General features: G+C 42.6%; 1 protein-coding gene across 1 annotated transcript in view; it reads left to right on the top strand.

The window, feature by feature from the left end:
- The window catches only part of sdccag8 (SHH signaling and ciliogenesis regulator sdccag8), a 56,143-nt gene that overhangs the window by 14,901 nt on the left and 15,364 nt on the right, over positions 1–25,878 (top strand). The window contains exons 14-16 of the mRNA XM_034681642.1: positions 12,805–12,932; positions 21,205–21,313; positions 22,759–22,890. Coding sequence (XP_034537533.1) covers positions 12,805–12,932; positions 21,205–21,313; positions 22,759–22,890 — 369 coding nt within the window. The remainder of the gene's footprint in view (positions 1–12,804; positions 12,933–21,204; positions 21,314–22,758; positions 22,891–25,878) is intronic.

The raw sequence follows: 25,878 nt of genomic DNA, 5'->3' as shown, positions 1-25,878 counted from the left end.
CCCCGCAGTTGTAGATCGTGATAGCAAGGTCTGGAAAGGCGGTGAACGGAACTCTGTGTGTGTGTGAGGGCGGAGAAGTGTAAATGAGGAAGGTGAGGCAGCAGATGCCGCGTCCCGCCAGAGGCTCGCTTTGAGCAGGGAGTGAAATCTGGGCGCGACAAAACTGCTGCAAACCAACTCGGCGGGAGGCCCTTGTCCAATCACTGCCCGGAATAAAAGGGCCGGGGCGCCATGCGGGCTGAAGTCGCTCAGGAGAGGCGGGGGCCGTAATGAACCTTCAAGCTCTGCCAGCAAGCGCACACACACGCACACACTTCAGCACCGCATCTTTCTTTCTACCTGGCTTTAACAGTGTCACAACTGTCACCACACACATGCTCACACACAACCTCAAAAGTGACTGTGTGTGTGTGGCGTTTTGAGTGTGCGTGAACACATGCATGAAGCAGTCTTGTTTCATGATGTTTGTGTGTGTGAGTGCAATTAAATGAGTCTGTGTGCATGCCTTTGTGTTAAATGTTGATACCTTTGGGCTACACCTGTGTCTGTGAAGTTTGATGTGTGTGTCTATGTGTGACAGCAGCAGGGCAGTGCCAGGTATGAGGCTTGCTGTGTGTTTTTGTGCCTTTGCATGTGTGTTTGTGTGTGTGTGTGCTTGTCTGGTCGGCAGCCATGTTGTTGGGTAGCAGATGGCACCATGGTTGGCAGGGGAGGGGCTGCTTAGCACAACTAATCAGACAGTTACGGATAGGGCAGCTGGGAGGGCCGTTGGCCAGCCGTGTGTGTTTGTGTGTATGTATGCGTGTGTGTGTGAGTGCGTACCACAGAGTGCCATGATGTTGACAGTGGTGGGCCCGTTGGCCCGGTGACGAGACCTTGCCGCGTTCTTCTCTCCTCGCTGTCGGAGTGCCCTCTCTGCCATCCTGCCTTCTCACCTCTCTCTCTCCTGCTCTCTCGCTGTCTCTCTCACTCAATCTGTTGAGACCGACGCCGACTTTTATCTTTCTTTCAGTTTCTTTGACTCTTCATCTCTCTTTGTCTTTCTTTTTCACACTGTCTTACTTTCTCACCCTGCTGCAGCTCTGCCTCTTTGCTCTTTAGTTTGGAGTTCATCTGAGTTGATTCAGTTGATGTAACATTGTGTTTATTTGTGCAGCCTGGTAGTGGATGTGAGTTTCATAAAGTTTATTGCTATCAGTTTATACTTTAAAATTGTTGTCTCTTGGGCAGAAAAGTGTCCATCCTTAGCTTGGCATCATTAAAAAAATGACAATAATAGTACCAATAACAGGCGAGACTTTTACTTATTGCATATAGGAGGACTTAATTTGATACCTCTTTCAGTTGTGTGTTGTGTAACCATATTCTTACACCTATTGGTGGCATCCATAGACTGTATAAATAATGGACGTAGTATCCATGACGTCACCCCTCTGTTCCTGTTTTGAAGCCAATCGACAGCGGCAGCCATATTGGAAATGCGGAACTCAACCAGGCAGAGTGTGATGTAAAGAGGCGGAGTTTGAGCCTCCTAGCCAACAGCTATGTGTTCCCATCCGGGAGTCAAGTCAGTCATGTCCTTATTTGGTCGCATTAGAAGAAAATTCACCCCCCGTACAGTGTGTGCCGATAGAGAAATTAGCTACGGAGAGCCAAGCCGTTTTTTGAACCAAGCTATAAACATGTTTATTAATGCTACAAAGATAGTTTTTTTTTAATTGGTGTCTATGTGGTTTCTGGTGTTTCTGCAGCCAGCCTCAAGCAGATTCTCGATGAACTGCAGTTTATAACACTTCGGCATGGGCTTCATAGTTTGGGACCCGAGGTTGCCGCTTGGTGGCATTTTACCAGAATGAGCCACTAATGTAAATATCATACATCACAGAATGTGTGGGCACGATTTTGAAGTTTTGATTTGTTGAGCTATTCATTTCAAAATAAGGAGACAGGAAAGTGGACAAAGTAGGAAACCTGGAGGAAGGAGTAAGGATAGACATTTGGCAAAAGGCTGTGAGTTGGAGTTGAACCCCAAATCCTTCCCTGGTTGGATCCAAACCTGCAGCCTTCATACAAGGGTCACACAATTCAATGGCTGACCCAAACTGGTGCCCTGATATGGCCTGTATTTCACTGCAGTACACGTGTAATATTTAAGAACCCTTTCATTGGGGCGCTGGTGGCCTAGCGGTCTAAGCGCCCCACGTATAGAGCTCATAGTACTCGTCGCAGAGGTAACTGGCCGGTCGACCATTCACTGCATGTCCTCCCCCACTCTCCATTCCCCACATTTCCTGTCTCTCTTCAGCTGTCCTGTCAATAAAGGCGAAAAAGCCCAAAAATATAACTTAAAAAAAAAAAAAAACTTTCAGTGATTGGATGAGATCATAGCGATATGAAGACACCTTTTATTAAGAACACTTGCAGCCACACTCAGCAATGGGTCTTTTCTCACAATACTACCCAGCCCTGCTTCCATTTGAACTCTAAAATTATACTTATCGCTTCACTTCCAAACCTTTTAACAGCATGCACATTTTTGCAATTATTAAGTAGGTCTTCCTTTGCTTTGAATGCTTCCTTTCTTTTGTTTGTTGTTGCTATCCCTCCGTGCATGACTCTTGATTTCTACTTCACAATACCTCTATTTTAACGTGTCCTACACCACATTATATCCACTCAGCAAAAGATATTCAAGGACTGGGCTAGGCTAGTTACAAGCTTGTTGTCCTATCACTCCTTCTTACCTTTGAGCCTAAACACTAAGCTTCATATCGTCACCTTATTAAAATAATGGCCTAAGTCATTTTTTGATGAAAAAGAGTTTTTGGCCTAAATCATCTCTTGATGATTCTGGCCCCCTCTGGTAAAATCGCCTTAATCCTTTGTTGAAAGGATTATGCTCTTTATGCCCTATAGGACAATGGCCTATGTCAAGAGAGTGAGTTAGGCCATTTTATTCTTGTCCTAAGTCAACATTTTTTATTCTTTAGGATAAAATGTCTGACATGGGCAATTTATAATTTAATTTAAATTTAAATCTTTCATGATGGCAGCTGCTTCAATAAGCAACAGAATCTATAGTGCAGAAGAAGCTCTAAACATGATTCTTGAATCAGTTTCTACCGGTGAATGATAAGGTTTACTATCGACCTGACATTTGTTCAATTTAGGTTAGAGTTATTTACGTTTTGAGTTTGCTTTATGGAATTAAAGGACAGTTAATAGTCAGGTTTCAAAAAGTTGTCAAAAATGGATGTTGGAAATGGGTCAAGTTCAATAAAAACCCACCAAAGAAGACCTGGAGAAGTGAGGAAAGGGACTGCCTCCTGACCAACTTGATTTACCTGACGTTTGTTTTATTTAACTCAGGTTAGTTTCAGTTTTGAGTTTGCACTATGGAACGAAAGGGCAGTTTAAGCCAGGTTTAAAGTCGCCTAAGTCACACTAGAATGTTCAAAAGTTGGCCTAAGTCACTTTATTCTTTAATGTTACATAATTAACGTTCTGTGTATGTCAACAGTCATCCACTGTCAAGGCCTTTTTGATTGAAATGATAAATAAATATCATATGCTCTGCATTTGGTAAGGTTTTTGTTTTTTCCCAAAAACTTAAAATAGGGTGACAATTGCAACATCACTACTTTTTACCAAGACGTTCATTATGTCATGAGATAAATATTTAAGTGTGAGGGTCAGGATTGATTTGATGTGGTTTTCATACCACTAGGTTGTTGCATTAGCTAGGATTAAGACTTCAATCTATTTCAAGACTACTGTGAGTGTACGCAGTCTCTCACCTCTTTCACTTATGAAGGCCAGGTAGTGAAAGCATAAAGCTGCTAGATGACAAGACTTTTGTTTCATCACTCAGCTTCCCCCTTCTCTCCATCCATCACAAACCCCTGTATGCCGCTCAATCTTAAACTCTGATATAGCACAAGTTAACTTGCTTTCATTGGAAATATCATAACAGTGGAAAATCAAGAAAGAGTCCTGGGATTATTAGGCAGGGCTGTATTCTGTCTGTCCTGCGGGCTGGGAATGGATAGAATAGACAGATCGCTGACTGGGAGTCCGCAGGCAAGATGGAGGCAAATCTGTCGGCTACAACTGTTGTCACCCCAGCCAAGTGTGCCCTGGGACACTGGCCTACATACACACACTACTCCTGCTGGAGGACAGAGAACGAACGGTAGAGCACCAGACCTCTGCCATCCATCCATCCACCAGCAACTCTCCACCTCTTCTGCAGCATGCCTATGTGTTCTTGCCTCTACGTATGGACACTATGGATTCAGGAACACATTATAAGACCCTTCAAAATGTTCAAAAACACACGCCTGTTTGTGTTAAGCATCAGTCACATTATAGAGGACTGCACTGCTGGTTATTGAGTCTCTGTATGCACGTCTGTGTGCAACCAGTCATCTGGTCAACTTTTGTGCCCTCACATATCCCTGCTGTGAGGGTGGCACCATCAGTGACTCTACACTGTGCCCACTGCCCGTCAGGCACAGCTTTCATCCAACATGACAGAACCTCTCTGTGCTTTTCCTTTACCTCCATTTCTCTCTTTTCCCCTGATTGATGTTTCCTTTTTATCTTGTCATCCTCTTCATTTCTATCCTTCATATAGCTGCTCTTTGTTCTTCAATTTTTTTTTTTTTACTCTTGCCTTCAATCTATCCTTTTCTCTCTGTCGACCTTTGTGGGCACAGCAGTTACAAACAGCACCACAAAGGTAGTACAGCAGTGCCCCCATCAGTGGGTAGGTTCAGAAGGTGATCACAGTGGTGGGGGAGGAGACGATAGGTGCAGAGTGGAGTTATTTTGAAAGGTAAACAGGAGGGATATCGAAAAGAGAAGTTAACGAGCAATTATTACTTCATACTGAGTCTGAAATAAAGTCTTCAAAGACCGGGATATACTTGTTATCTTACCTACATATGATTGCAATGATAAGAGTAACTTTTGTTATTATTATGGCATTTTGATTACGCTTTGACTGGCAGCTTTTGGTGTATTCAAGACATGGTGTAAAATGCTAGAGATGGGGAGCTTTATTATGCGTATTTTGTGCTCCTTGTTAGAAACAAAGCACCGTGTCAACCAGGGTGGAAGACACATTGACAAAACCCTGACAGTGATGCTGTTAATCAGAGTCTGTTAGCAGGAAGGTATCAGACCGGACACAGAAGAAGATGATGAAAGAGAAGAGGACATTTCAAAGTTGTGGCTAACAGAGGGTTGAAGGGGAGACGGGGAAGTTTAAAGTGCAGAGAGAAGTTGGTAAATGGCTCGCAGGAGATAGAACAGGGCAAAGGAGAAAAGCAGTGAGGCTGGCCATGATATGTATATTAAGGCCAGCGCCGGATGGGCTCAAGCCCCCCTACAGTCCCATCTCCATCCCGAGTCCCCCCCCCCACTGCGTTTAAAAAGCCTCTCTTTGTTTTCAACCTCAATGGCTGCCTCTTTCTCACTAGGCATCTGATCTGATGGCCCAGGAGCATGAAGAGAAGAGGAGAGAGCTGCAGAGGGTGTGAGAGAGATAGAGGAAAGAGCTGTGCAAGTTTAGTTTAGTTGATAGAAGAGTTCACTGGAGATGACTTAGGTTAGCAAGCGGGGGGAGGGAGCGATGCTGCTTGCTCCTTCCTGCCAGTTGCCCCCAAGCTCATAACCAGGTGGGACGGGTGAGGGGCCCTTTGAATGTACCAGGTTTGTCATATGTGTGAAGTGAATTCAAACACAGGTGACTGAACACTCCATGTGGTACCAACTTTTTGTTCGCACCGCTTTCTCTTGCTGCTCTGTTTTCACTCCTCGTCTGAAAGCTGCTATTGAAACGCAAATGTTCCTGTTTTTAGAAAAATTGCTGTTAAGCTTCATATTCAAATGCACTATGATCAGTTTTTCACCAGCTTTGAAGCTGTCTGAATTTAATACTGATACCTCTGTATCAGAGGTGTCAAGTAACCTTACTTAAGTAGAAATTGTGGGTATCTATACTTTAGTGGAGTAATTATTTTTCAGCCGACTTTTTACTTCAACTCCTTACATTTTCACATAATTATCTGTACTTTCTACTCCTTACATTTCAAAAACAGCCTTGTTACTCTTATTTAATTTCAGCTTTTCATCGTTAAAAAAATAACATTTATGTACATTGACATTCAAATAAAGGCTATTGATAACATGCCGGTGAAGTTTGACTTTTTGCACTGTTTTTGAAATACTTATAGGCAACGAGTCATCATTTCTTCTGCTCCATGAAACACGTCAATGCTCAGTAGTACACATATATGGTTCTGTAATGTATTTGCATTGTATGAAAATGAGTTAATTTTCAATGGGCATGAACACGGCTGAAACAGGTGCAACCCAAATATTTCAACATTAACACATTAATATAACTTTATATTCATTATGGCCTTTAGAAACATGTATTTTTTAGGAGGTGGGGTAGTGCACTATAGGCCCCTGTGGCGCAGCCTAAGCTTTTGTCCTTAATGGCATTTTTTCTCCTTACATTACTTTAACTTTTAAACTTTAAGTAGTTTCGAAACCAGTACTTTTACACTTTCACTTGAGTTAAAAAGTTTGAGTTGATACTTCAACTTCTACAGAAGTCTTTTTAAACCCTACTATCTATACTTCTACTTGAGTAATGAATGTGAATACTTTTGACACCTCTGCTCTGTATGTACAAAATCCAACAAGGCTATCAGGAAGAATAACTCCTATTTCTACATAGTTTTTTAAACGCATGTTAACCCTGCCCCCAGGTGTGATACAATTTACAGCACATGGTTGAAAAAGCATTTGTCTGTATTTTGAACAGCATATTTACCCAGTGAGAAAAACCTAAGACTGTCAAAAGGAAGGGTGGTAGATTAAGAGAAAGTACACAAGCATGTAGAAGAAAGACACCACCCAACAGAAATAAACCTTTCTTATATTTGCCTTAACATAAAAAAATGTAAACATTTCCAACTATTTTCTTCTATTTTCTTTTCAAGCTGTCTGTCTTTATATATTTATCTGATGCCTAATGAAATGCAACTTCAGGCTGGTATCCTGGAAAAATAATTAATTTCAGGCGATCATTTACCTTCCTCGCTGAAATTGATTCGACCCCCGGCCCTGCCACATATGCTACCCACAACTATTTCTGTAGGCCACAGATTTGACTCTGCTGTTGGGTCCTGGGTTTCTGGATTGGGTCAGTATGGGAGCATATTGTACGTATGCTGTGTGTTTATTTTTAAAAATCACAGATGCCTGCACTGCCAGTCTGCTCTTCCTGTGTTTAGTCCATCAGTCATCTGTGCCAATTAAGACTTTTATAAACTACTTTCGCTCTGTGTTGTTAGCAGAGAGAGGCTGACAGAGGCCAATCAGCAGCTAATTACTTCAAACTGGAGCTGGATTTTTGTCAGAGGGAATGTGTGTTGCAGCAGCATGTTTTTTCTCTCTTAGGTTTGTGTATTTGTAGCAGTGTGTGTTTTTACATGCATGGATTTATTCGTTTGAAGGAGTATAATACAGCATCTAAGATGTGCAGGAGAGATATTGTCCATACTTCTGCAGGTCTTAGGTAAAGTGAGAGGGCAAATAACATTTTCCTGCTAATTTAACAGTTGCAGTTTTTTGTTTCACGGCACGATCGGCTCACCGCTGACCTTGGTGGCAGTGGGGGGGCTTTAGCGCTCCTTGAAGAAGAAAAGAGGCTTGGGCCGCCCGCTGTAAACAAAGTTGACTTGCCGACAGATGGATTGAATGACAGAGAGGCTAACTGAGCCAGGAACGGGGCCTGGCAGCATCGCACTGAGCAGAGTGAGGGAGGGAGGAAGAGAGAGAGAGAGATAGAGGGGGGAGAGGGGAGAAGAGAGAAGAGGTGGCCAACAGGAGAGGAGGTGTGAACAGGTGCAGGGCCGCTGAAGGAAGAACCAGCAGATGGAGAGAGACACAGCCAGTTTAGTTACAGGAAAAAAAAGGGTGGGAGGGAAAAGAGGAGGGAGGAGGGAGAGATGGAAGCAGCAGAAAAAAGGATCGAAGCAGAGATGAGAGCGCTCTGGACGGTTAGATGGACGGACAGAAAGGAAGATGCGCTGGGCACCGAGCAAAGGAGCATTGAGGCTGCATCAGGCCGCCTCTGTGTTTGATGTGTTTGTTTCATAAAGTGGAGCAGTGAGATGAAGGGAGGGGGGTGTCAGGAGAAAAACTGTGGGGGCAGAGTGATTGACTTGCATCACCCTGAGGTTTAATAAAAATGTGCTAAAACACATTGAGGTGCGTGTGACAGAAAATTGTGTGACACTGTGTGCGGTCTGCTACCACGAAACAATTCAGATGTTTATCGTATGCGAGCATCAATGATACGCAGCGCAGCAAATGTTCAATATGTCACTTTATTTTCTCTTCGGTGCACTCATCCTTTGTTGGCAGTGGCATTGGTTAGACGGGCCTACACAAGGCCTCAGTCTCCCAGCCACACATGAACACACACACTCGCACATAGGCAGGAATCATCTTTGTATTTCTGCACATCAAACTGTTGAATTTTAATGTAGCCTGATTGATGCAGTCGATCATAAATAGCTGTGGATGCACTGGAATTCCTCCACAAATATGAATCATCATGAGTGTTACCATTTAAAGCAGGTTATATATGAGTAAATAGTTGTAATTTTATAGTGCAAAATCAGCTCATCTCAGTAATATACTATAAACATCCAGCCTCACCACCTTATTATTGGAGCTACGGTGCATCTGTTGAAAGAACTGAAATGATTATGGAATTGTAATGTTAGTGTGATTTTTAACAAAACACAGTTAAACTAAATAAGCTTTGTAGCATTCAGTGAAAGATACCACAGGAAACAGAAGTATAGAATCAGAAGCTGGTTATAGATGTTGCATTCAGAACAACGTTACGAGGAACATCTGATAATATTCCAGATATATAGATAATAAATATTCTCGGGTGGAACAATGACTACAGATGGTCCTCCGTGGTAGAAATAGTATTATTTGTCTCCTCCGCAACTCTTTGCAGGGATCATCAATGTCTCGAAACCATCAGTTGAACAAAGCTTGTGTGTTTGCGTGTTTGTGCTATAGGCTGCGTTTACAATCTGTTCACCTGTTTGTTACTTTCACACCTGTTATTTTGCTATGCAGGAACATTGAGGAGAATGAATATGAAAATGCATTGGTTGGAGAATGTTGTCTTGAGTTTTGGTATAGTTTTTGAACATCATTTATATGCAATAGTTGTCCCTTTTTCTTTTTTTACCTCTTCCAGAGAGTTTAAGTTTAAGAGTTTCATCAATCACGTTGATGTTTCCTGGTTACTTGAAATGAAAGAAATATAGTGTTGCATATTTTGTGTGTGTGTTGGTCCTTGTGAGTGTGTGTGTTCATATATTACAAGATTTAAGTTTGTGTGTATTTTTGGTGGTACTGTTTATTGGGAGAGAGTATGGTCTCCTTTAGTTTTGTCCAAACAGTGGTCAGTGATGTCTGGCGTTGGCAAATGTCGCCAATTCCTCCAAGTCCACCGTCTGACTCCAATTTGTGCTCGTTCTCTGATAAACCGCGGCATTTGGTGGTTCTGGCGTGGGATGGCGGGTGCACCATGGGGTGCTGCAAACTCCGTGCTTGGTCAGGCCCTGGCACCCCACATCTAATGGGCAACAGCTTGAATAGTGCCCACTTAGGCAGGCAGTGCCGACTGGGCCCCCTCTTCTTCCTCGCCGCTCCAGCCAGCTAGCCAGCCAGCCACCGCCTCTGCCACCTCCCACTTACCCAGCAGCCACTGTACCTGGCCGCAGCCCCAGAGCCATTCCAGCCTACCTTAGGCCCCTGGCCCATGCAGCTCTCGCCATACTTACCAAGCTGTCCTACAGTGCATCAGGCCAGGCATATACAAACAGGCCCAGCTATCCGCTAACTGAACATTCAGTCTATTGCCTCCTAGGCCCAAACAAGAGTTCCTGCCACAGGCAGCAACCCAGAGTCCATTCACCAATTAGCTGGAAGGCAGATTATTGTCCAGGGAGAATCATCCAGCTCCAGCCCCACATATTCAGCCTCTGCTCTGCCTGTCGTTCTTACCGCTTGCTCCAGGGCTTGGCTGTCCACTAACATCTCTCCTTTGCTCTCTCTTTTTTATGTTTAATTTGACAGCGCTCATCAGCAGCCATTTTGTGACAGCAGTTTGAAAGTTAACATGTTGTATTTGATTGGGGATACAAAATGGCGCAGGGAAATGACCACAGAACTTAGCCCGACTTGTAGCTTCAGTTGTATCCTCGATGGGGCTTTCAGGCCCTGGTCCCGTGACTGAGAACCTTCAGGCCCTCAGTTATCTGAACGAAAACTTATAGTCACTGGAAGGCCTGAGTCTGTTCTGTTATGCACAACTTTATTAGGTTGTACTTGTAAATGTTGGTTTAATAGATCAGTGAGACCTCACAGATGCCAAATGTGTAGCTCTGTGTGTTTTCGCTTTTCTGTCCTCTTCTGTTTTTCTTCACTCTTCTCTTCCTCACCACCTCTCTATTGCTGACTGCTGGAACTTTCTGGCGATCTGTCTGATGCTAATTGGTGGGTAAACAGGTCTGGTGCGAGTCCCCCCCCCACTCTGTCACACACAAACACACACACATACACAAATACACACGGCCCCCTGGAACCTCTTGCAGGACCAAATGGCTGGCAACGCCTGCCCGCCATCTCCCGCTGAGCCCTGGTGTGCGCTTTGGTGGCTCAGGCTGCTGTTCAAGCCCAGCGGGGGTTCATTCACTCACACACACACAACGCACACACTCATACGCGTACAGACACACACAGTCTCCTTGTGTCCCCTGCACACCCGCCACCCGCTTTCACACCCCAGACAGCAGGACAGCAGGAGAACACACACACACACGAAGGAACAGACAGACGCGGTCACTTTAGAGATGCAGGCCAAGCGCTGTAGGGGAGAAAAGTTTTCACTTAAACTGGAGAATTCTCTCTTCATTAGCGCCTTTGGACTTCAGGAAGAGTTCTGTTTATTTGTTCGTTTTTTCCTGTCTTTGTAGTGTTTTCATTTCTTTCCTTCTTTGTCTCTTCCTCTGTTGTTTGGGTACATTTGGACTCTGCTGAGTTAGAAAAGTTGAATGCATGTTGTTTAAAGCCCACGGGGATAAGCACCTAAGTTTGCGTCATACCTGCACAATTTCTGTTTTGAGACAAATTCACGCAGAGCGATGAAAGTGATCCAAACGCAAGTCAGCATTGTTGTTGCACTAAGAATATGTAAATATTGAAAATAAAGTCACACAGATATACATATGTAGACCCGATGTACAGCTCCGGTGTGCACTGGATGACAAGCAGCTTCAGCTCAAATGTCTGAGAGCAGTTTGAGCTTTTCTTTGACTTTTTTTTCGTAATCTCAGAGCTTTGTTTCCTGAACTTCGTTCATGCAATAAGCGGGTAAAGCTTCTATGTCTAATATACTGACGTGTGTGGGTGTGTTTTGGAGACAGCTGCAGTATCACTCAGGGGTCTTCTAGCCGACTGTGGCCTGACACTTTTAGCCCCCACCCCACTTCTCTCCTGTCATACTCCACTCCTTCTGTTGTGGCTGTTGTCCTGAGTTCACTCTCACCTGTGTGTTCATCCACCAATCAGTAACTATCCTTTTTGCACTTCAGAAATCAAGTGTGATGGAATTTCTTTGGAATACACTCATCTATCCCTTTTCGATCTTATTGACAGACTTCAGTGCCTTTGCTTTGCACGATCCTGGGTATCTCACACTGTTAAAGTCTGCACATCCAGTTTTTTAAGCTACTAGGTTAACTGCCTGTGCTATTAGCCCTGATAATGTAACACCTGACTGCTGCCAGGCTCAGACTTACATGCATTCACTAACAGTTAATCCAAAAGATGGAATTCTTTCTTGTAAGCTTCTTAAAATAATTTAGGCGTAATTTGCCAACACAGGTTATATTAAATATGTTTTTGAGTGTGGCAGTTGCTCGCAGTTGCAAACTGACATGTTTTATGTTGCCCTACCTGCAGAAGATGAACTTTATCGATTTTCACGTAGAAAAACAGTCACATCCAAAATTAGAGGTTGGTACATTTTCATTTTTTTGGAACAAAGAAACACACAGGTGACATACAAAATACAAATACAAAACAACAAATAACCCCCCACCCTGACACATACTCCCTCCAGATTAACTAAATAGAGCTCCAAAAATGGAGAACATAAGACAAAAAGCGAGTATAATAAAGATAAACAGATGAAAGCAATAATCTAAACACAGTAAGACACACCATGGTGATGCTCAGTCTAAAGACACACAGAAAGCTGAGCTATCAACATGAGATAAGAAAGGGTCCCAGATTTTTTTAAAGATGTGAGCCTTGCCACTCAGGGCCAGCCTAATCTTTTCAAGTTTAAGAAAATAAAGTACACTCTTAATCCAGCTTGAAATGGGTAGGTAGGGCAGAGGACTTCCAATTCAACAATATCAGCCTTCTGGCCAACAAAGTCATTATTCAGCCATGTGAAAGTGTGTAAATGAAAACTGATTTTACACAAACTTAAAGTAAAAAATCAAGTTATGTTCTAAAACAAGCAGCCTATGATCAGCGTGTGATTAACATGTCTGTTTCTGCATTTAACAGCTTTTTTTTTTTACACTAGTTGTCATAATCCAGTTAAAAAGAGAGAAAAGGAAATGTGATGTCTTGAAGAAGAATTCTTTTTTAAATGTTTCTCTAACACCCTGCTGTCCTCAGACAGGACAGAGAGAGCGCAGATCGAGCTCATGAGGAGGAGATGGCGTCCGTGACTCAGTCTGCACGGGAAAAGGAGAGAGAGATGGCTGCACTGCTGCAGAAAACAGAGGCTGAATACCAGCTGAGAGGTCAGTGCTCCACTACCAGAGGTGCCACCAGACTGGGCATCAAGTATTATCAAGGCCGAAAGTACTGTCAACTCAAGTCAAACACCTTCCTGTCACTTTACTACCGATCTGAGTTCCTCAGATATCGCTGACGTTTGAAAGATCATTTACTTTCTTTTATGTTCTCTTTTTGAAAACACACTTTTCCTTTGCCCTTCATATTTTACTCATAAAAGAAAAACCTTTAAGAGACTTTAGTGATTCAAGATCACCCTGCATATCCACTTCACTTAGGTCCATCATGTTTCCGCCACAGTTCCATCACATCTCTCCTTGCAGGAGAAATGATCACTGAGAGTGTTTCAGAGGTGGATCGTCTTCAAGCAGCCAGTCCCTCAGCATCCAAATTTAGTTTGGATGCTAACTCTAACTTTGCCAATTTTTTGTTTACCAGGAATATTAAATACACATTTGTAGCTCATTTTTGATCAGTTGGATATCAGACATTTTCCGCCTGTACTTATCTTGTTTAAATGTGCTTCAAGCTGTCTTTTATTTATCTGTTATTTATCTTGTTTTTCTGAGTGTGTATCTGCAGAAAGGTATTTATAGCAGTCCTTCTCCTGCTATACAGATTGTCTTTTTATGGACAGCAGAATGACATGCAACAAACAAGGAGAGAAGTGTTTTCTCATTACAGAGAAACAATAACTTGAGAAATGCTCTATTTCATTTTAAATTAGTTAAATGTATATATAATTTTTTTTTTAAGTTATATTTTTGGCCTTTTTGCCTTTATTGGATAGGACAGCTGAAGATATACAGGAAATGTGGGGAGTAGAGAGTGAGGGAAGACATACAGGAAATGGTCGACCGGCCGAGAATCAAACCAGCGATCCTTGCGACGAGGACTGTAGCCTCTATATGTTGGGCGCTAGGCCACCAGCGCCCCTTAAATGTATATTTTGATAGCAGATGTCATTGTTAGAGTACTTTCTCAAGTCAATTTACTCCTCAGAGATGATCTGTTTCAATGTCTAGTGGCAATCGGCCTTCCAGCTAGATTTGGACCAAGCAGAGAGACAAACAGAACAAATCATAGCTGATAGGCTGAAAGGTGCAGAGTCAGAATCAGGAAAACCTTAAGGAAACATAACAGAGGAGCTGATCAGGGTTAAATGCAGATTGACAGTCCCCGAGCTGGAACTGTTTGTATATCTTCCTCAAGGACACTTCGGCTGGTTGGATCTCTGCTGGATCCAGGTCTTCAACCTGCATCCTCCAGGTGAAGAATGTCTTCTTCCTCACTGTGCCACTTTTCTGCCTGTCAACAGTTTATAGCGTGAGTAGGAGTTAATGAACAGCATGCTTATAAATTTATTCCAACAACAGACAAGTCAAAGCGACCTCCAAGAGCAGAACAGAGCAAAAAGCACGAAGAAGACGCAGGAAGAGGAGACGAGAGAATAGCAGGGCAGAGCAAAGGGGAGGTGATGGGAGCAGAGCGGAGAGACCCCGCTCAGAGATCCCTGTCTGTCTGCGCAGCAGAGCTGCTGCTGCTAGCACATCTGTTGCACCATCTGGATCCCCCCCCTCACACCCACCACCCACCTACCCTCAACCACCCTCCCTTCCCCTATCTTTTTATTTACCTGTGGTTCCCTTCAACAACAGGGAGCCTGCTGGTACGCACAACAAAGATGGAGGGTATAGAGGGAGGAATGGATGGAGGGAGAGGCGGGAGGGTGGGGGGTAAACAAAGGGTTTGTTCTGGCGCGTGTCGGAAGCACACATGTTGTCTAAAGAGAGCTGACATCAGAGCACAGCAGGAAACTGTGGATGGGGAGGGGATGGAGGGGTGGACGTCCTTTAGTAGCTCGCATCACTTCCTCTCCCCGTGCAACCCAACAGACGAGCTGGATAATTAGCTTTCTTGCTCTCCAAATCCCGCCTCTCTGTCCATCCGTTTGTCCTTCCATCCACCCGTCCCCCCCTCTCCCTTCTTCTCCGCTCCCTCCCACCTTTTTTTTTTAGATTTTTTTTCATGTTTCTTTTTTGAGTAAACGCGTACAGAGCAGCCTCTAGATGATATCAGATATTTGCTTCTCTCCGTCCCTCCCTCCCTGCCTTGCTTCTTCTCTCCATCCCTCCCCTCCCTCGTTTTTTTCTCTGTTTGTTTCCAGTGCCAGTTCTGCTGTGTTTCTGTGTCCCAGGGTTCTTTTTGGCCTACGCACGGCCAGACGCATTCAAAGCCTGTTCAGCTAATTAGCATTCTTCATGCAACTTTTCCAGCACTGACCAAACTTTGTTGAGTGTGCGCGTGTGTGCACGTCTGTGAGTTTGTGTTGTTTACTTTCACACTCTGTAGCATCCAGTCTCTGCCCTCAGTGCATTACATATGTGCAGTAATCTGGGGACAGAGACTGTATAGACTGGGATAACAAAGGTTAGTGATAGCTTACTTTAGAGACACAATGTGCAGCCAACATTAAGTGAATAATAACACAATTCAAGATGGGAATTAAAGCGAGCATTGGCCTTTGCACCTTTCCAGTCATAATGTATTTCTTCATATTGTATTAGTGTTTCTGTGGCACAAGAAGAGGAAGACTTCTGCTGGTAAACAATGTGTTTTAATATCTATTGTATCTCCTCTTCTACTTTAAAAAATCTCTCTCTACACCCCAATATCTACTGTATGCAGAAAACTCTTCACAAGTCAGAGCTACTTTTCAAAGACTGCGAGTCCTTGTTGTTTTTTGTTTTTTTTTGGTTTCGGTTGACTGTAACAGAATGCTGGAGCAGGTGGATCATTCCCTCCATCCAAACGGCAGCCATTGTTATTTTAAAAGAACAGACATATGTTGGAGAGAGGAACGTGGATCATTTCAAAGGAATGATGAAAGCCCAGTGTTGGATTGTTCAGAAAGAGCCCCCCATGAGCGGATGAGGACGTGGCAGGAAGGGTGGAAAAGGAGAAAGAAAGCGATTTTTTTTCAAACAACAGTCCCCCTCTTTTTTTCCTCCATCTCATTTTACCCCTCTTACTCACTTTATATTTCTATTCTTTCTGTTCTTCTATTTTTTCTCTGTACATTTCTGCTTACTGTCGAAACACTTTTGATTTTAATGTGAATGTCTGTCGAGAGAAGCATTTTTGGGATAACATTCATAGAGACATATGTGTGTCACATCTTTCTCGTTTTCAGAAGCAATTCTTACACTAGATTTCATTGTTCAGTCTGGACTGTAATAGGGATGTTTTCCTCTAGTATTTGAGGTTTTTGGTTCCTCTGCTCTTGGAAATGTATTGTATATGTTTATAGATGTGGCCACGATGGTTTACAGGCATTATTTCTCTCCACTAATACGTATTTTGGACCACAGTGGCATTAAACTGAAGAAGTAATTGCTTTATAATGTATTTTTATCTCTTTCATTGAACACAAGAATACATAACCAAAAACCTTCATTCAAATTTAGTATGCAGCACTGATAATAGTAATGCTTGAATGATGTCTGAATTTGTAAAAAGAGATCAAGTTCACTGAACGCTCATTTCTCCATCAAAGACACAGATAACAAAGGATAAATCCTGGTCACAGTTTCTGCTTTTACATTTAGACAAAGAAACTGCTCTGGCAAGTCATTCAGTCCTGCAGTATGATGTAACTGAACACTTTGTCTGTGTGGACTCTGGACAAGTTAGTCACCAACATTTTCTCTCCGTGGCCTGCATCGGATTTATAAATCTGCTTTCAAATAGTTGTTTCTTTAAATTCAGATAGTCTCAATTATGCACACATTTCTTTGAGTGCACCTAGCATGCTCTGGCTTGGGCAGTGAAGTGATAGATGACACGCTCAAAGCCCTTTGACTTGAATGTTTGACTGGACTATTCTATTTCACTTTTCACCGGCCTCAGTAAGTCGTCCCTCCATCGTGTTCAATTAATCCAGAACGTCGCTGCAAGGCTGTTGACAAATTACAGCCGGACAACCCACATCACTCCAATTCTATCTGCCCTACATTGGCTTCCAGTTGAATTTAGGATTCATTATTTTATTTTTTTTAAGTTATATTTTTTTGCCTTTTTGCCTTTATTTTATAGGACAGCTGAAGAGAGACAGGAAACGTGGGGAGTAGAGAGTTGGGGAAGACATGCAGGAAATGGTCAACCGGCCGGGAATCGAACCGGCGAACCCTGTGATGAGGACTGTAGCCCTTTGTACGTGGGGCACTTAGACGGCTAGGCCACCAGCGCCCTTTTAGGATTCATTTTAAGGTTCTTGTTTTTGTGTATAGAGCTCTGCATGGTCAGGCTCCTGAATATATCACTGACCTGCTCCACCCCTACCTCACCAGTAGGTCACTCAGGTCTTCTGACCAGGGCTTGCTGGTTACCCCTCGAGCTCGTCTGAGGACAAAAGGTGACCGTGCTTTTGAAGTGGTGGCACCAACGTTGTGGAACGCTCTTCCTGTAAATATTCGCTCAGCTGTCAGCTTTAAAAAACTCTTAAAGACACATTTATTTAAACAGGCCTTCGACTCACCTTGTACAGATTTATGTTTTAATTATACTATTGTCTGCTTCTTTTACTGTTTTATGATTCCATTTGAATATTTTTCCTGTGAAGCACTTTGTGATTTTATTCTATGAAAGGTGCTATACTAAATAACATTTACTTACTTACTTACTTGCATAGCATGCTCTGGCTTGTGCAGTGAAGCGATAGATGACACGCTCAAGGCCCTTTGACTTGAATGTTTGTTTTAAATTTTTGGGTGACTTTGGAGATGTGATGTTACCACTGACGTTCAATAAACCAAAATACCACCTATAACCAAAGGGGGGGGGGGGGTTAATATTGTGCTGGTGATGTATTTTGTAAGCAGTAACAATTTGGCCGTGAGATTGACATTGTGCCCCTTGTGCTGATGTGCCCTGTTTCAACCGGAAATATCCAAATCCAAATTCCAAGTAAACTTCTCTGAAATATATATACAGTGGGGCAAAAAAGTATTTAGTCAGCCACTGATTTTGCAAGTTCTCCTACTTAGAAAGATGAGAGAGGTCTGTAATTTTCATCAGAGGTACACTTCAACTATGAGAGACAACATGAGAAAAAAGAATCCAGGAAATCACATTGTAGGATTTTTAGGATTTTGGTCACCCACAAACAAGCAAGATTTCTGACTCTCACAGACCTGTAACTCATTTGTCCTCCACTCGTTACCTGTATTACGCCAGGCGTGTCCCCCTGCTTAAGCCAGTGCATGTCCAGGCCCGTCTGAAGTTTGCCAGAGAGCATATGGATGATCCAGAAGAGGATTGGGAGAATATCATGTGGTCAGATGAAACCAAAATAGAACTTTTTGGTAAAAACTCAACTCGTCGTGTTTGTCGGAAGAAGAATGCTGAGTTGCATCCCAAGAACACCATACCTACTGTGAAGCATGGGGGTGGAAACCTCATGCTTTGTGGCTGTTTTTCTGCAAAGGGGACAGGACGACTGATCCATGTTAAGGGAAGAATGAACGGGGCCATGTATCGTGAGATTTTAAGCCAAAACCTCCTTCCACCAGTGAGAGCATTGAAGATGGAACGTGGCTGGGTCTTCCAGCATGACAATGATCCCAAACACACCGCTCTGGCAACGAAGGAGTGGCTCTGTAAAAAGCATTTCAAGGTCCTGGAGTGGCCTAGCCAGTCTCCAGACCTCAACCCAATAGAAAATTTGTGGAGGGAGTTGAAAGTCCGTGTTGCCCAGCGACAGCCCCAAAACATCACTTCTGTAGAGGAGATCTGTATGGAGGAATGGGCCAAAATACCAGCTACAGTGTGTGCAAACCTGGTGAAGACTTACAGGAAACGTTTGACCTCTGTCATTGCCAACAAAGGTTATGTTACAAAGTATTGAGTTGAACTTTTGTCACTGACCAAATACTTATTTTTCACCATAATTTACAAATAAATTCCTTAAAAATCCTACAATGTGATTTCCTGGATTTTTTTTCTCATGTTGTCTCTCATAGTTGAAGTGTACCTCTGATGAAAATTACAGACCTCTCTCATCTTTCTAAGTGGGAGAACTTGCAAAATCAGTGGCTGACTAAATACTTTTTTGCCCCACTGTATATATATATTTCTTTACCTAATTCAGCATGATTTGAATGAATTGTTTTGACAGACAGCATGTTTGACAGAATTTTCACCATGTCACATCTGTGAACAAGGAGTAGATGGGGTGAAGACCTACATCGGTCAGCCACAACATTATGACCACCTGCATTATATTGTGCCTCCTCAGTCCTGATGAGATGAGACATGGACACCACTAGACCTCTGAAGGTGTGCTAAAGTATCTGGCACCAAGGCATGAGCTGCAGATCTTTTAAGTCCTGCAAGCTGCGAGGTGTGGCCTCCATGGATCAGACTTGGTGGTCCAGCACATCACACAGATGCTCCATTTGATTTGGATCTTTGGAGATCAGCAAAGGCACCCTGACCAGTCTGCAGCTATGCAGCCCCATACACATGAACTGTGATGCAGTGTGTTTTCTGACACCTTTCTATCAGAGCCAGCGTTAACTTGTTCAGCTGTTGACCTTAAGTTTCCAGAACCCCCTCCTTCCACCATATCACCCCCGTCCTCAAGCAGCTCCACTGGCTCCCGGTCAAATTCAGAATCAACTTCAAAATCATCCTGTTCACATTTAAGGCCATTCACAACCTCACCCCCACCGTATCTGTCTGATCTCCTCCACATTGTCACCCCCTCTCGCTCCCTCAGGTCTTCCTCCTCCCTCCACCTCTCTGTGCCCTCCGCCCGTCTCAGCACCATGGGGAGCAGAGCTTTCAGTCGCTCTGCTCCCCAACTCTGGAACTCACTCTCACCAGACATCCGTAACATTGACTCACTTCCCCTATTCAAATCAAAACTCAAAACCCATCTGTTCCAAGCTGCATTCCCTGTTTAACTTCACTGCTTCGTTTTAACTTGGCGTTTCTTTGCTTGTTGTCTTTATTTATTAAATTGTGTTGATTTTATTGTGTTTTTAACCTCTCTGTAAAGTGTCCTTGACTGCTTAGAAAGGCGCTTTAAATAAAATGTATTGTTATTATTATTATTATTATTATTATTATTATTATTATTATTATTATTAAGTAGCTCGTCTGTTGGATCCAGCAGCATGGGCAGCCTTCACTCCCCACACATTAATGAGCCTTGGTCGTACATGACCCTGTCTCTGGCTCTATCAACAATCTTCTTAAACAATCTATGTGTGTCACCCATAGACTGTATAAAATATGGACGTAGTATCCGTGACGTCACCCGTCTGTTCCTGTGCGCTGTTTTGAAGCCAATCGTTGGCGGCAGCCATATTCGAAATGCTGAACTCAACCAGGCAAAGTGTGACGTAAAGAGGTGGAGTTTGAGCCTCCTAGCCAACAGCTATGTGTTCCCGTCCTGGAGTCATGTCAGTCATGTCCTTATTTGGGCAAAAACTCGTAATCTTAATATCTTCTGAACTGTCGCGTTAGAAGAAAATTCACCCCCCATGCAGTGTGTGCCGATAGAGAAATTAGCTACGAAGAGCCAAGCTGTTTTTTGAACCAGGCTGTAAACATGTTTATTAATGCTGCAAAGATCGTCTTTTTTGAATTAGTGTGTATGTGGTTTCCGGTGTTTCTGTAGCCAGCCTCAAGCGGACACTCAATGAATTGCAGTTTATAACACTTCCGCATGGGCTTCATAGTTTGAGACAGGAGGATGCCGCTTGGTGTCACCTCTCCTGACCCCTCAAGGCACCTTACAATTTTTAGTTTCTGCACGGCCTCTTAACCCTTTATATGAAATATATTACACAGCTGGGGGTCAAATGAACTATCACATCCATGTCTGTGACTGTCTTTCTTCACTAAGAGGAGCAGCTGATTTCAGAATGCGAAGAAGCAGGTTGGGAAGCAGCTGTCGCCACAGTTTCAAATCAAGTTTCATTAAAGTGAATTTGAGAGTTTTATGTTTAGAATGTTTTTTTTATAGTTTGGCTTTGCCTTAGGCTTTAAGATAGGGTAGGAGATTACCAAAGATAGAGGCAGTGTGTTTTTTTTTGTAAATACTATATACAATGTATAAAACCTGCTCTTATAAGTAGCTGAATGAAGTGTTAATTAGAAATAAACATTAATTTAAATACTTTATATAGTTTTAGTTTGAGCCTCTGAAAATGCACAAAATAAATATTTGAACTTAACAGTGACCCACAAATTTCCCATGATTATGTGCAGTTGAGGAGTTGGATGGTCTGCTGAGTTCCCAGAATTCCCTGATCAGGAAGCTGAAGGATGGATGCTGCATGCTTGGGGCACGACTGGAGGCAGTAACTGAAAACAACAGGTTAGTATCTCCTTCTCATACGTTTATCAGATTTCCTTTTTGTGCAACTATTCCATCACTTTTTAGTTTTTCTTTTTTTTCCACAAACATATATTCTTGCTCTTTATTGAAAACATTTTTATACGGTGGGTTAAAATCCATTTAGCATCTTTCTCTTTCTACTTGTTAAATTACTCACATGTTTATCCTCTCTACCCACTGGACATCCATGTCATCCAGTCATGAAGCATCATCTATCAGGCTGTTTGGACAGAGCATGTCAACATACTACACACTACCTCCCAGCCTGACCTGTTTTCTTGTTAACCTGATGCTACAGTAGTCACAGCAGGCCTGCACAGCTCTCCATCTGGGCTGCCAGTGTGTGTGTTTGTGTACTTTAATTTGTGTGTCATATGTGTGACAGTGACCCTGGGCCCAGTGTCCTGTCAGCTGTTGTAGCTGTGCTGCACATTAGTCACATGACAGCCCCCAATCTGGCCCTTCCAGATCGCAGTGGCCTTACTTTCCACATAATACACACATGCTGAGGTACCCTCTGTATTTTCTTATGGATAGGCAGCAATATTGAATATGTACGCAGCAATAATTATCACATTTAAAATGTTTTTTTTTTCCCCAAAGGTAGGTATCCGTTAACATTTTGACACATAGGCGTCAAAGCTTGCGCCTCTCCTCTGCTATCAGTGTGTGTCATGTAGTTTAGCAGCAGTGTGGTGTTGGTGTGTTTTGTGCCTCGGGGCTGTTTGAGCTCCTGGAGTCTAAGCCTAGTGTAGCGGTTAAAGTCCTGCTGGACGGTTTCAGTCAGGCTAAGTGAGGTTACACACAGACAGTTGCAGCAAGATAAATGGGAAAAGTGAGCTCACATTGTTTTTTCAGTTCTGCGCTTCTTATTTTGTTTTCTTCTATTGACGATGTAACGTTTATGAGAACAGTCAAAGTGAATCAGGGCAGTCCGTTATTATTAAAGAAATTGTCAGCAGAGTTTCACCCATCTCTGTCTATTCTGGCTATGTTTGTTGTGTGAATATTCCCTGCAGTTTCTGCTGTTGGAAAAACTAAAGTGGTTTGTCGCTTGGATTTCTAGTCTCCTCCTTTGCTTTTGTATCTAACTAGTTCAAAAACGAAACTACTACTAACAAAAAAAAGGCAACCCAATGTAAAATGTAGAGGACGTAACATTCATCAGTTAGCTTAATTAATTAACTTCTTTTACCTGTTCTTTATTAATGTCATTTGTATTTTGTGTTCATTTTCTGCATTATTTCATATTTGATAATGAAAATGTTTATGACGTCTATCCTGTGATGTTAAGTGTATAATTATAAGTTGTACAATTCACTTATTTAATCTGAGGCATGGTTTTTGTGGTACACTGGTTTTCTACCTCTTAAATGTTACATCTGTTGCACTGAGCTGATGTGTTTCTGTGTGTTTGAGTGCAGAAGTGAGATGGAGCAGCTGGCCCTGGAGAAGCAGCACCTAGAAGAGACGGTGAAGAGTCTGAGAGCTCGCTGCTCCGACATGGAGGAACAGTGTGTCCAACACGGCCGCATGCACCAGCGCATGAAAGACAGGTCCTAAAATACACACACAACTACACATCCTCAGTTTATATCTTATGTGATAATCTCCAACTTTTATCGGACAATTTTGTGAATTCAGTTGAAAGTAGCAAATTTGACATGAGAAGATTTAAATGTGATTTAAAGTTCAGTCAATAAGACAGTGGTTTCAGTGCCTTTTGAACATTTTTGCTTCTTTTTCCCCCAAAATGTTGCATTTATTTTGAAACTCTGGACATGTTTCAAAGTGGTTCATCGTGCAGTTGAATTCACAATCGCTTGAACCGTTAGCATTTAACCCTCTGCTGTGCATCGGAAACATTTTCTACTTACTCAGGCTTCATATCAAACTTTACTCTCATCAAATATGCATCACTTTTCTCACATAATGCACAAAACATTAAATCATTAACTGGTCATTGACTCCTGTGAATCATTTATGATGATGCAAGGAGGACAGTTCCTGAGTATAAAAAATTACCAGCATAACAAGTCTGAACTGCAAAAGTTTAAACACAGGAAAGGGTTGATTTCAAAATAGGACTTTAAGTTCCTTTTATACCAGCTGAACCGTTCGGCTGTATCACAAATACAATAAAAGCAAAGGCGGGGAGCAGGAAAAAACACCTTCTTGCACAGCAGGTCATTGCATTTTTCCTTTTATGCATTACAGGATTTTTATAGAAAGGGGTGGTGATTCTGAGGAAAACGCTGTTTAGTTTCTATGTTTGCTGAGAGTGTATTACGGACCACAAATTGAGTTGTGAATCTTGAATCTTGAAACGGCCGATTAATCAACCAGTCAGTTAAGAGAGAAAGAAATGTGCTGTTCACAGTCCCATTCTTCTGAGCATTGGTTAGTTCATTTATTTCTAACTTGAACAGCTGACAGTAAATAAACTGTGTGTTTCCATAAAACTTCATTTTAGACCTCTTTGTAATGCATTGCTGAAGAATGCTCCAAAACACACTGAAAGGCATATCCAATATTACTTCTTTGAAAACAAAAACGTTCTCATAAAAGGCCGAAAGCAGAATATTTGAAAAGGAAAAGTTGTTAATGTGCGCAGATTAAAATGAGATGTTTTTCAAATAAAAGTGGATTTCAATGCGCTCATTTACTCATCAAATCTGCAGTAAGAAGTGGGTCCATCTTGGTCTTAAGTCATAGTTTCTGTGTGAATGTGTGAGTGTGGATTTGGGGGTCTCTTTCTCCCTAAGTTTGGAGCCCAGTTGGTTTGTGTCTCCACAGGGCGCCTGGCATACAGCCTGGCTCTGCCTACGTGGGCGAGTGTGTGTGGGTGTTGTTGCCCCACTCTGCAGGATCTCTACCCCACTTCCCTCCCACCTCCCCCCTCCCCTCTCCTTACTCTATCTTTCTATTATGCAAAACCAACCACACGCATACTTGCTCACCCTTTTCTCCTGCTCCATCACTGACACTACATATTGTCTACCACCCACCGGTGTTAACCTGTCGACAGTCAGAGTATGCCAAAAAACAAAGTTTACCGAGTCACAGCTGTCCCCAGTGTGAGTCTGGTTGTGTGAGGTGTCTTTGTGTGTTTCATACACAGAAAATAATGGAAGTTGTCACGGAGTGTGAATAGTATGAATATTCTGTATGTTACCGCGCATATGTTGCAGTGGTATTTTTATGTGTGTGTGTATGGGTAGCTATTGCATGTTCTCAGGAGGTTTAGCAGAGTAGGAATCTGGCTGCCAAAAGTGGATTGGCTGGGAAGTTGGCACCTAACTTCTCTCTTCTCCCAACTGAACCACGATAATCACTCTTGGCATTTAGTGAGTTTTATTTTCTGCTTTGACACTTACTTGGTTGATGAATCCTCATGATATTTAAAAATCTCCTGAGTTCAGTTCTACATGAGGTCACTTTTGAATAACTGTTCAGATGCTTGACCACATTTTTGTGTTTAATAGTCTAGAGTGAAGAAAGCGAGTATGTTTAGGAATGCATCTATTGGTTTTTGAGCTCAGCGAGTACAGGTATTTTTGGATGCCGTGTGTTGTGTTTAGGTGATTTATTGTAAGGAGGCAGAGTTCAGGGATAAGGAAGAGACGAGGAGGCGAGAGAGGTATGACTCATGTTTACGGTTATTCACATTGCAGCTGGTGCTTGGTTTTTCAGTATATGTGTATATCTGGTACTGATCATACTCCAGGGGCAAAAGTAGAAAACTTGAAATCCTGCCACAAATATATTCTTATCATAGTGGTTTTAACTAAAACAAATAGAAAAAGAGATCTACAGTATTTCAGCCATGTGATGTCTGAATTGAGCCGCAAAGGCAGGACTGAACTTTAGAGATCTCTATTTGTGTGTGCATGCATGCAGTTATGTTTATCATGTGTGCATATTCGCGGCCACGTCAGTCTCTCTACATATGGTACTCTTCTCAAACCGAATCACACGCATGTTCTTGTAATCCACAGTGTGTGTGTGTGTCTGTTTCCATACATTGGGTATATGTTAGTTGGTCCCTGCAGGCCTTGAGCACTCGGTGGGCGCCCTGCCGTGCCGCTCGGGGGTTAAGGTGTACGTGTTAACAAGCTGGTGCAAGTGGGTTCAATATCCAGCGCCCCGCCCCTCCCCACAGCCTCTCCATCGGCCTGCAATCTGTGCTGCGAAGAGCGGCAACAGTGCACCACGCACAAAACATTTGGAAAATCAGCTTGATTTATTTTTACATGGGCAAGCTGATTGCCAAACTACACAGGGGTTTTAGCACACAATGTTTTGCTTCAACACTTAATTATTTATTTCGCTATGTCTGTGTTGTTGTGTTTTTGTTTTTTTGCCTGGAAATGAAGGAGGAGAACGGAGGGTGGGGAGACGGAGCAGGAAAACACTCAGTTAGGGAAGATGCAAAGCCGGTTACTGTAAATGATTAATTGGAGGGTTATATGTGCACGTTTATTTTATTCAAGTTATACAAATATGGTTAATTATGGTGTACTGAGTTTAAAGTATATTTCACA

This window comes from Notolabrus celidotus, chromosome 4 (assembly GCF_009762535.1).
Source record: "Notolabrus celidotus isolate fNotCel1 chromosome 4, fNotCel1.pri, whole genome shotgun sequence".
NCBI classification, from domain to species: domain Eukaryota; kingdom Metazoa; phylum Chordata; class Actinopteri; order Labriformes; family Labridae; genus Notolabrus; species Notolabrus celidotus.
This window is presented reverse-complemented; position numbering and strand designations above follow the sequence as displayed.